The sequence below is a fragment of the Scyliorhinus torazame genome, chromosome 9 (assembly GCF_047496885.1).
Source record: "Scyliorhinus torazame isolate Kashiwa2021f chromosome 9, sScyTor2.1, whole genome shotgun sequence".
NCBI lineage: Eukaryota > Metazoa > Chordata > Chondrichthyes > Carcharhiniformes > Scyliorhinidae > Scyliorhinus > Scyliorhinus torazame.
Window position 1 is genome coordinate 70214296 of NC_092715.1, and position 12528 is coordinate 70226823.

Below are 12528 nucleotides of genomic sequence, written 5' to 3' on the forward strand. Positions count from 1 at the left end.
GCCTCAACTACTTGCTGTGGTAGCAAGAACATCCTTCCTCGGGCGGCACGTTGGTGCAGTGGTTAGCACTGCTGCCTCACAACGCTGAGGACCCGGGTTCGATCCGTGTGGAGGTTGCACATTCTCCCTGTCTCTGGGTAGGTCTCAACCCCACAACCCAAAGGTGTGCAGAGTAGATGGATTGGCCGCGCTAAATTGCCCCTTAATTGGAAAAGTAAAGAATTGGGTACTCTAAATTTATTTTAAAAAATAAATAAAAGAACATCCTTCCTCAGATAAGGACACCAAAACTGCATAACATGCTCCGGGTGTGGCCTCACCAATGCCCTGGATCTGGAGTCACATGTAGGCCAGACTGGGTAAGGACAGCAGATTTTGACAATCGTCAATGGTCATCATTAGACATTTAATTCCAGATTTTTATTGAATTCAAATTTCACCATCTGCCATGGTGGGTTTCGAACCCAGGACCCCAGAGCAATACCCTTGGGCTCTGCATTATTAGTCCAGTGACAATTCCACAATGCCACCGCTTCCCCTCCAGCTCCATATACTGCACTTTCCAGCAATGGTTACTGAATTATTCATCCTTTCCTTTGTCCTCTAGACTAAGACAAATCACAGCTGTTCCACTGTTGCCGCCTGTCTGCTTCTTTCTTACTTGGTAATCTAATGGTGGCCACTGGATTTTGGATGCTCCAAGGTCGAAAAATGGAGGAAATTGCTGAAAAGACCAGTGGGAAAGAGAAGAGAAAGAAGTGGGAACACAAACTTGGCATTCTTTTTAAAAAATATATATTTTACTGAAGTTTTTCAAACAAAGATTTTCCGTGTTTACAACTTAATAAAGGAATATACATTAAACGTTATTTAAATAATATATTAAACTAACAACAGATGGAAAAAGAAATAAACAAAAAGCAAATATCAACAACTAACTAAGAAAAAAAACAAGAGCACGGAATAATCCTTCCACCCCCCCCTCCCCCCTGGGTTGCTGCTGCTGTCTTTTCTGTTTTTCCATTATCGTTCCGCGAGATAGTCAAGGAACGGTTGCCACCGCCTGGTGAACCCCTGAGGCGATCCTCGTAACGCATATTTTATTCGTTCCAGTCTTATGAACTCTGCCATGTCGTTTATCCAGGCCTCCACGCCCGGGGGCTTCGCTTCTTTCCACATAAGTAGAATCCTTCGCCGGGCTACTAGGGATGCAAAGGCCAAGACGTCGGCCTCTTTCGCCTCCTGCACTCCCGGCTCTTCTGCAACCCCAAATATAGCCAACCCCCAGCCTGGTTTGACCCGGACCCCCACCACCTGTGAGATCACTCTTGCCACACCCTCCCAGAACTCATGTAGTGCGGGACATGACCAGAACATGTGAGTGTGGTTCACCGAGCTTCCCGAGCACCTCCCACACCTGTCCTCCACCCCAAAAAACCTGCTCAGTCTTGCTCCCGTCATATGCGCTCTGTGTAGAACCTTAAATTGAATCAGGCTAAGCCTGGCACACGAGGACGAGGAATTTACCCTACTTAGGGCATCTGCCCACAGCCCCTCCTCAATCTCTTCCCCCAGCTCCTCTTCCCATTTTCCCTTCAGCTCCTCTACCATCGCCTCCCCCTCGTCTCGCATCTCCCTGTATATTTCGGACACTTTACCTTCTCCAACCCATGCCCCCGAAATCACTCTATCCTGGACCCCTTGCGTCGGGAGCCGCGGAAATTCCCTCACCTGTTGCCTCGTAAATGCCCTCACTTGCATGTATCGGAAAGCATTCCCTGGTGGCAACTTATATTTTTCTTCCAATGCTCCCAAACTCGCAAACGTCCCATCCACAAACAGGTCCTTCAGCTTCCTAATTCCTGCTCGCTGCCAAGATTGAAATCCCCCATCTATCCTCCCCGGGACGAACCTGTGGTTATTCCTTATCGGGGACCACACCGAGGCACTCGTCACTCCCCTATGTCGTCTCCACTGCCCCCAGATCTTCAAGGTCGCCACCACCACTGGGTTTGTGGTGCACCTTTTCGGGGAGAACGGTAGTGGCGCCGTCGCCAGCGCTTTTAGGCTCGTTCCCTTACAGGACGCTGTCTCCAACCTTTTCCACGCCGCACCTTCTTCTTCCCTCATCCACTTACAGACCACCGACACATTGGCGGCCCAATAGTAGTCACTCAGACTCGGCAGTGCCAATCCCCCTCTGTCCCTACTGCGCTGCAGCAACCCCCTCTTTACCCTCGGGGTCTTTCCCGCCCACACAAAGCTCATAATGCTCCTGTCTATTTTTTTAAAGAAGGCCTTTGTAATCAGGATGGGGAGGCACTGAAACACGAAAAGAAACCTCGGGAGGACCACCATTTTAACCACCTGGACTCTGCCCGCCAATGACAGAGGCACCATATCCTACCTCTTGAAGTCCTCCACCGTCTGCTCTACCAATCGCGTCAGGTTAAGTTTATGTAGGGTTCCCCAGTTCTTGGCCACCTGAATCCCCAGGTATCGAAAATTCCTTGCTACTCTCCTCAGCGGCAGAGCATCTATCCCCCTGCCCTGTTCCCTGGGGTGCATCACAAAAAGTTCGCTCTTTCCCATGTTTAATTTGTATCCCGAGAACTCTCCAAACTCCCTGAGTATCTGCATTACCTCTGGCATCCCCTCTACCGGGTCCGCCACATATAGCAGCAAATCGTCTGCATATAGTGACACTCGATGTTCCTCTCCCCCTCTAAGCACCCCCCTCCACTTCTTAGAGTCCCTCAGCGCTATGGCCAATGGTTCAATTGCCAACGCGAACAGTAACGGGGACAGGGGGCACCCTTGTCTTGTACCCCTATGTAATCGAAAGTATCCCGGTCTTTGCCTGTTTGTAACGACGCTTGCCACCGGGGCCGCGTACAAGAGTCTAACCCATCTGATGAACCCCTCCCCGAACCCAAATCTCTTCAGCACCTCCCAAAAATAGTCCCACTCCACCCTATCGAATGCCTTCTCTGCATCCATTGCCACCACTATCTCTGCCTCCCCCTCCGGTGGGAGCATCATCATCACCCCCCAGCAACCTTCGCACATTGGCATTCAATTGTCTCCCCTGAACAAACCCTGTCTGGTCGTCATGTACCACCCCTGGGACACAATCCTCTATCCTTGTCGCCATCACTTTGGCCAGCAGTTTGGCGTCTACGTGTAGGAGGGAGATGGGCCTGTATGACCCGCACTGCAGCGGGTCTTTGTCCCGTTTCAGGATTAGCGATATCGTTGCCTCCGTCATTGTCGGGGGTAATGTCCCCCTTTCCTTAGCCTCATTAAAGGTTCTCGCCAAAAGCGGGGCCAACAGGTCCATATATTTCCTATAAAATTCCACCGGGAACCCATCTGGTCCCGGGGTCTTCCCTGCTTGCATGCTCCCAATTCCTTTGATCACCTCATCCCTCTCAATCTGCACCCCCAGACCTGCCACCTCCTGCCCCTCCACCCTCGGGAACTCTAGCTGGTCCAAAAAGTGTCTCATTCCCTCTTTCCCCCCCGGGGGTTGGGACTTGTACAGCCTCTCATAGAATGTCTTGAACACCTCGTTCACTTTCCCTGCTCTCTGCTCCATCTTTCCCGTTTCGTCCCTAACTCCACCAATCTCTCTCGCCGCCCCCCTCTTCCGAAGTTGTTGGGCCAGCAGCCGGCTCGCCTTTCCCCCATATTCATATTGTATCCCCTGTGCCTTCCTCCACTGTGTCTCTGCCTTTCCCGTGGTCAGCAGGTCAAACTCCGTCTGTAATCTTCGTCTTTCCCTGTATAGCCCTTCGTCTGGTGTCTCCGCATACTTCCTATCCACCCTCAAAATTTCCCCTACTAATCTCTCTCTTTCTTTACCCTCTTGTTTCCCCTTGTGGGCTCTGATGGAAATCAGCTCTCCTCTAACCACCGCCTTCAACGCTTCCCATACTACTCCCACCTGGACCTCCCCATCGTCATTGACCTCCAGGTATCTTTCGATACATCCCCTCACCCTTCCGCATACCCCCTCATCCGCCAGTAGTCCCATGTCTAATTGCCAGAGTGGGCGCTGGTCCCTTTCCTCTCCTAGTTCCAGCTCCACCCAATGCGGGGCGTGATCTGAAACGGCTATGGCCGAGTACTCCGTTCCTGCCACTTTCGGGATCAGTGCCCTTCCCAAAACAAAAAAGTCTATCCGGGAATATACCTTGTGGACGTGGGAGAAAAAGGAAAACTCTTTACCCATCGGTCTGGCGAATCTCCACGGATCTACTCCCCCCATTTGCTCCATGAACCCCTTAAGCACCTTGGCCGCTGCCGGCCTTCTCCCGGTCCTGGATCTGGACCGGTCCAGCCCTGGGTCAAGCACTGTGTTAAAGTCCCCCCCCATTAACAAGTTTCCCACCTCCAGGTCCGGGATACGTCCCAGCATTCGCTTCATGAATCCCGTGTCATCCCAGTTCGGGGCATATACGTTCACCAGCACAACCGCCTCACCCTGCAATCTGCCACTCACCATCACATACCTGCCCCCACTATCCACCACTATGGTCTTAGCCTCGAACGATACACGTTTCCCCACCAGTATTGCCACCCCTCTGTTTTTCGCGTCCAACCCTGAGTGGAATACCTGTCCCACCCATCCTTTCCTTAGTCTAACCTGATCCGCCAACTTCAGGTGCATCTCCTGGAGCATAACTACGTCCGCCTTCAGTCTCTTTAAGTGCGCAAACACCCTTGCCCTCTTAATCGGCCCATTTAAACCTCTCACATTCCACGTGATCAGCCAGGTTGGGTGGCCATTTACCCCCCCCCCCCCCGTCGACTAGCCATCCCTTTTTTAAACCATCTCCTCATCCAGGTCTCACGCACCCGTCTGTCCCCCAGTCGGCGCCCTCCCGTCCCGACGCGTATCAGCTCCCCCTTACTCTCAGCAGCAGCAACCCAGTTAATCCCCCCCTCCCTCCCCCCCCCCCCCTCCCCAGATCCCCCTCTAGCTTGATCACTCCCCCCATATTGCTTCCGGAAGTCAGCTAACTCTGGCTGACCTCGGCTTCCCCCGTTCATCCTTTGACCTCCCTGCGTGTGAGGCTCCCTTCCTTCCTGCGCCCTTTTTCCCGCCATAGTTTCCATAGCGCGGGAAAATACCTGCGCCTTCCTCTCGGCCCCGCCCCTAATGGCGCAGTTCCCTCATTCCCCTTCCCTGTCCCCTTTTCCACCAGCGCCCACATTTCTTCATGTCCCCCACATCGGGGGGAGAAAAATTCCCCATCCAACATTATTATACATTAGCCCTCCCCTCTCCCCACTTTACATTTCTGTGCCACCACCTCGCTACCCCTCTCCAGGCAATTTCTCAAGTCTAGTCCAATTTCTCTTCCTGAATAAATGTCCATGCCTCCTCCGCCGTCTCGAAGTAGTGGTGTTTGCCCTGATGCGTGACCCACAATCTCGCCGGCTGCAGCATCCCAAATTTGACTTTCTTCCTATGGAGCACCGCCTTGGCCCGGTTGAAACTCGCCCTCCTTCTCGCCACCTCCGCACTCCAGTCTTGATACATGCGTATCACCGCGTTCTCCCACTTGCTACTCCGTGTCTTCTTAGCCCAGCTCAGGACCATCTCCCTGTCCCTGTAGCGATGGAACTTCACCACTATTGCTCTTGGTGTTTCCCCTGCCTTTGGTCTTCTCACGAGGACCCGGTACGCTCCCTCCACTTCCAGGGGGCCCGTTGGGGCCTCAGCTCCCATTAGAGTATGGAGCATCGTACTCGCATACGCCCCAGCATCAGCTCCCTCTGTTCCTTCGGGGAGACCTAAAATCCGTAGGTTCTTCCTCCTCGGGCTGTAGTGCCTCGTGCGTCTCCGTTTTTACCACCAGGCCCTGTATCTCGTTTTCGTTCTCGGCTGCCTTTGCCTTCACTCCACAGAGCTCCATCGCCTGGACCTTCTGTGTTTCCTTTAGTCCCTCGATTGCCAGTAACATCGGCGCCAGCACCTCTTTCTTGAGCTCCTCCACACATCGTCGGAGGAACTCCTGCTGTTCCAGGCCCCATACCATCTGGGCTCCCTCGGCCGCCATCTTGCTTCTCCCTTCTCTTCTCTGCCGCTGCTCCAAAGGATCCTCCGCAATCTGGCCACTGCTGTCGCTCCTTTCCATCCACACCCGGGGGGACTTCTTCCTTTGTCACCTCACACTGGGTTTGGCCGTAAAAAATTTCCGTTGGGGCTCCCGATAAGAGCCCAAAAGTCCGTTGAAACGGGAGGTGCCGAAACGTGCGGCTGAGCTGGTCATCGCCGCAACCGGAAGCCCAAACTTGGCATTCTGGATGGCTGAGTACAGATGCATGTTCTCATACAATATTGACAATTTGAATATCATGGATCAAGGGGAGAGAAGAGAATATTGATATGTATCTTTGATTTATTACACAACTGTTTTTTTAAATAATGCTGAGGTGTCCAAACTATGGCATATAAACCAAGCAACCCATGAGCCCTGGCAATCTGCTTGAGAAAGCTGAGGCTGCTTATTCATACTGATCCTTCTTATTTACTGAATTATTGAATCACAAACTGAGGCCATTCAGCCCATGGTGTATCTTAGAAAGGGCTATCCGATTAGTCCCCCTCCAAAGGTTTGTCTGTTTGAACTTTAATTCAGGTTGGTGTTTGGGAAATGGCTATTCTTAGCACTGTTCCTACTGATGGATAAATCTTTATTCTGAGTTCCAGGATTGCTTAGTAGCCACAGCTTGCAATATGTGCAAAATAATGGGAACATTCATTTCAACTTTATACATGGCCCCCATGCACCATGGTATGCACCCAAGTGGCTCACAAACACAGAAAACTTGGAAATGTCTGCATGTGTAATCTATTGGTGTCCCTTGGCAATGATTCTACAGAGCTTAATGTGTCGGCCTGTGCAATGATGTCTTTGGATTCATTTTACCAAATTTTACAATCCACAATAGAAAATCCCTAGGAAAACTGAATTTTCATCTTGAGACGCTAATGATTTACTAGACATGGCAAACATTCAAATGCAGGCTGACAAATTAGACTGAATTGTACTCAGGAGATGAAAGAAGTGAAAACAGAACTGATGGAAAAATAATAACTGAAAGCTGGATTCCATTTACAAATCTAACAGATGTTGTCCATTTTTGGCAAGTCGCAGTTACTTACTTTTATCGTTCATGATCTTTGATACCAACCACTTTGAATTTAGAAGATTCCTTCTGATAAAACACAATTCACAATACATTCTTCTGTGCAACAGCACCAAGAGCAATTAGAGATTATGCATCCAGAACAAGAATCTACAGAGAATAATGTGGCTCGGGTTGTAAGCAAATTAATATTTAAGATCAGGTTACTGTGCTGGGATTTCGAAGGAAGTATCATTTCAAGAGAATTTCAAAGTTCCAACTTCCACCTTTGGTCCAGATCTGATCAATTACAAATGTATGAATATCTCTGTAAACCCTGACAGGATGGGGAGAAAGATGGTGTGAGGGGAGAGAGGTGGTTGCCAGGTGGGGGGTGGGGAGGGGGGCTTTAGTTGGTTATGAGTTCCAAATTAGCAATCTGACCATTTGTTCACTGAGAACTGAATGTAATTCTTTCTTAATCAGGATTGATTCACAATCTTATGGAACTATTTACCTTTTGTGCAGTACTATCTGATCTAGGTCTGTACAGTTCACCCCCAGTCTGCAAAAGCAGAGGGTCACAGCCACACAATGCACCTCCTGTCTGTCTCATCACCGAATCTGTGACCAGTGACTGTGGATCTGGGATCTTAGAGTCAGATGCATCTAATAGGGAGACAGAAGAAAAGTAGATTTTATTGCTCATATCCATCATACATATACTGACAAACACCGACTGTCTAAGGCTGGTTTTGTACAATGTGAGAAAGCCACACTAGTACTGCATAGTTCCTGATGTACGGGTAATGAAAATAAACCTGCTCAATTCATGCACCCAGTTGGAAGTCTTTTTTTTCTGTTATGGTGAACTCTGGGTTGCAATCAGGAACCAGAGGTGGTGACCAGAACTTCTGCAGACCCTTCTATCGAAGGGTAAAAGGACTAAAAAAGGTTAAACTCGGTTTCTCTCTCCACAGACTTATCCAGCATTTTCTGTTTTTATTTTGGATTTCCAGAATCCGCAGTATTATTTAGAACAAAATAAAAATTTTGAAGTTGTTAACCCATCCTGACCAATACTTGAAAATAAAGGTACACAACTGGGGTGCATGTCCATAGATCCCTGAAGGCAGCAGGACAGATGGATAAGGTGGTTAAAAGGCATATGGGATACTTGCCTTTATTGCTGGGACGAAGAATATAAGAGAGGGAGGTTATGATTGAGCTGTGTAAAACACTTGTTAGGCCACAGCTAGAGTACTGTGTGCAGTTATGGTCGCCACACTATAGGAAGGAGGTGATTGCTCTAGAAGGGGTGCAGAGGGGATTCCCCAGGATGTTGCCTGGGCTCGACTGTTTCAGCTATGAAGAGAGGCTAGTTAGGCTGGGATTGATTTCCTTAGAGCACAGAAGGCTGAGGGGGAGAACAGATTGAGGTGTATAAAATTATGAGGAACATAGATAGGCTAGATGGGAAGAAACGTTTCCCCTTAGCGGAGGGGCCAATAACCAGGGGACATAGATTTACGGTAGGGGGCAGGAGGTTTAGTGGGGATTTGAGGAAAAAGGTTTTCATCCAGAGAGTGTTGGGATTCTGGAACTCGCTGCCTGAAAGGGTGGTAGAGGTGGGAACTCTCACAACATTTAAGACGCATTTAGATGAACACTTGAAACGCCATAGCATGCAAAGCTATGTACCAAGTGCTGGAAAATGGGATTAGAGTATATAGGTGCTTGAAGGCTGGCACAGACATGATGGGCCGAAAGGCCACCTTGCTGTACAACTCCATGACTCTGTAATATTGTAGGAACATGACTATGTTGGTTATACAGCAGATCCTAATGAATTCTGCCTGAATGCTTTGTGAGTTTCCCAAGGGCAGTGAGTTTCCCAAAGGCACTTTCCTTTCACAAAGTAACAGCTATAACGTCAAGTCTTATCATTTACCAACCCAACAAAAGTGGGTGTCGTGTTGGGTGTTCCGCTATACAAACGAACCAACACGGTTGTAGATGGTACAACTCTGTTTTATTACTCTTGATAACAACATCTGTTAACTCATGGCTGTGGTTCGTACTTTACCCGTTAACCTGTGGACCCAGCCCTAACACTATCTTAGAGAGGCACTCAAGCACATGGTGTATGTCTGAGTGGCAGGCTGTGAGCTCTGTGCTCTGAGCTATCTCCTGCTGGAATGAGCGGGAACTGTGGTGTTCCCTGTTTTATAGTGCGTGTGCTCTCACTGGTGATTGGCTGTGATGTTGCGTGTGTGTTGATTGGTCCGTTGATCTGTCCATCAGTGTGTGTGTGTGATTGCACCATGACATGTTTATTGGAATATCATGACAGTGGGTGCTTTCTTTCAATTCAGGAATTTATCTACTAAAATATAGCTTACTATTTACACAGAAACCCCAGGTGTGCCAAACAAATATGGGATAAATGGATGTTCTTGTTACAATTGGATATCAAAAAAGGTGCGTTGAGGCAAAGAAAATAGTTCTCAGAAGAAAATAACATATTTGTCACAATATATCATGTTTGTGGCTGGATGTGATGTTAGGGGGGTTGTCCAGAGCTGCAGCAGGAAATGTTGCGACTTGATAGATCTTTTACTGAAATTGGCCATGTGCATTGGCTAATAACAAGAGCATTGAAATATGCAGACACACAAACATTTCCTGTGGTTTTATGTTCTAATTTTTAAAACCTGCCTTATTTGACAAAATTATTAATAGTCCTGATGCCCTTTAAACCACCATGCTGTCTGTTTCTGACCTGTAGAGTGTCGCAAACAACTGTTTAACAAATGGTTTAGCACATTTTTACGGTAGTCAATTTGCCATTATCTTACATTGACAGTCAACATCAATGTGTGGTCTGCAGGTGAAGTGGGATTATAGACAAGAAGATACCAGGAGAAGCAGATGTGATTCAGGCTCAATTTTCATTAATTCTGCACTTATTTTAATATCTCCATTTTAAATTCTTGTGTCAACAGTAATAATGGAAACAGTGTATGCTAACTTGCCATGTGTAATTACAGCTGCAACACTACCAGGCATATGCCATGAAGCACCAGACATAACCATTGATGGCACCAGTTTCAAGACTGCAGAAAAATTCACATACCTTGGTAGTGTGCTCGCTAGAGATGCCACTATTGATGAGGATATTAGTGCATGCATCCAGAAAGCAAGTTTTTCCTACAGCGCACCCCATGAACATACCTGAAAGCAAGTATGGAATTATGCTGAAGACTAAAATCAACCTATCACACCTGTGTCCTTACCACCCTTTGTGGTGCAGAATCTTGAGTCTTCTAGAGGCACCACATCGAAGCTCTGGAATGCTTCAACCAAAGAAACCGGAGGTCCATCAGAAATCAATGGCAGGACAAAATCACAAGTAGCGAGGTTCGTCATCATGCTGGGCTCAACAGCATGGATTCCACACTCTAGGAAATTCAACTTGAATGGATTGGCTATATCTTCTGCATTAATGGTTGCAGAACCCCAAGTAGATTTCTATAGGAACTGTCTCAGGACATCAAGGTGCTCAGTACAAATGATGTAAGGACAACCTAAAAAAAAAGTCTTATGAACATCTGTATTACAGTCCACTGCTCTTGGGAAAACACTGCAGTCAACCAGCTCAAGTGGGGGCAAGCACCAAAATTTGATTCAACTGGCTTTGAGGACCAAGGAGGGCAATAGGTCCTGGAGTTCCAATGTCCCAGGGGGTGGGCACCCCATGAGGGACCTTCAGGGGGAGGCACCCCCCCACTTCCTGCCCAAGATGGGAAAAAATGCAAATGTCGCTTTCCCACCCTCTTTGCACCTGCTCCCAGCAGCCTAAAAATTGAGGCTGGGCAGGATAATAGGTGAATGGGAGGATTTCCCACCCCAGGCCAAGCATGAAATTGTATCTGGGTTTGAGCAGGAGGGTTCTTGGGTGGAATCCTGTCCATTCAGTGTTACGCTCACCCCAGCCTCAGAACCTGCCTTGGGGGGAGAGTAAAATTATGCCCAAGGTTTTTAAGATGGAAAAGAGAGAAAAGGAAAAAAAGAGGGCAGGGAGAGAGAGAGAGAGAGTTAGAAAATAAGAAACTTAACCAAAACTGCTAAGATTACCGAATTACATTCTGAAACCTTAAATGATATGGTGGAACAGCCATGAAGCCACCTTAAGTTCGCACTGTCCATTAAGAATATAATATGCATATTGCTGTATGAGCCAATACTGTTCCTGTGAACTCATATCAGTAAATGGCATAATGGCCCAGTGCAAATGCTAAAAAGATGACTATGACATTTACAGGAGTCCTAAGAAGGCTTGAACTAAAAAGATTATTTAGTTAGAGAAATGCAAGGCCGCAACACGGTGGACAGTACATCCAGTCCCAGTCCGGACCATCTGAATATGCCGGTTCCAATCCTGATTGTTTTTTTATCTATCTAATTCATCGAACCCTACTGTTAGCCGCCCCTCGGCAGGAGTGTTTGTATTCATGAGCCCCACGGGGAGATCAATCAGGTCATCCCTGTGGATCTCGTGGGAGTTATTACACCCCTCCCCACCAAAGTCTGCAAGTCTCTCTGTCATAGAGGATGGAGGAGGTCTCCTTCATCATTTCGCCTGTGGTTGCATTTCCAGGGCTAGGTCAGGAGCTGTGTAATGCATTGGGGAGCACCCACACCAATCGTCTTGGGGGTGCTGTCGGCGGTCTTTCCCTGCTTAAACTGTCATCTGAGACTGTGGACACTTCCATCTCACGCATCTCTGTGCCCTGGCCCTTGTGGAATGTTGTTCCTTGGTCCCTGGATGATGGACAGAAAGGATGAGGAGTTGACTTACCTGGCGGAGCCGGTCTTGGGATGGGCTCCCTGGCCTGAACCCTTTGTCCTGCTTCCGCTGGCTATGGTATATTTTCTGGTGATCCTGTTATCTCTCCATCTTCCCACCAATATTCAAGAATGTCAGGTCCTCAGTCTTCGGCCCATCAGCAATTCAGCCAACGCCATCCCGGTCGTTATATGCAGTGTGGTCCAATGGCTAAATAGGAACGGGGCCAATTTTGGCTCCATGGACACCGTGGCTTGTTTCTTTATGCCGCTCTTAAAAATCTGCACCACCGGTTCAGCCAGGCTGTTTGAAGAGGTGTGGTATGGGGGGGGGTCTGAATGTGTTTTACATCTTTCGTCTTCATGAATCATAGAATCGCTGCAGTGCAGAAGTGGCCATTCAGCCCATCACATCTGCACCGACCCTCTAAAAGAGCACCCTACCTGGGCCCATCCTCCACCCTATCCCCGTAACCTCACCTAGGGGCAAATTAGCATGGCCAATCCACCTAACCTGCACATCTTTGGACTGTGGGAGGA

At 48.4% G+C, this 12528-nt stretch overlaps 1 protein-coding gene across 6 annotated transcripts in view; it reads right to left on the reverse strand.

Annotated features, from left to right (window-relative positions):
• The window catches only part of arhgef28a (Rho guanine nucleotide exchange factor (GEF) 28a), a 680059-nt gene that overhangs the window by 149783 nt on the left and 517748 nt on the right, over positions 1 to 12528 (reverse strand). For all 6 annotated transcript variants that reach the window (XM_072516088.1, XM_072516093.1, XM_072516090.1 and 3 more), the window contains one exon: positions 7658 to 7809. In XM_072516088.1, the coding sequence (XP_072372189.1) occupies positions 7658 to 7809 (152 nt within the window). The remainder of the gene's footprint in view (positions 1 to 7657; positions 7810 to 12528) is intronic.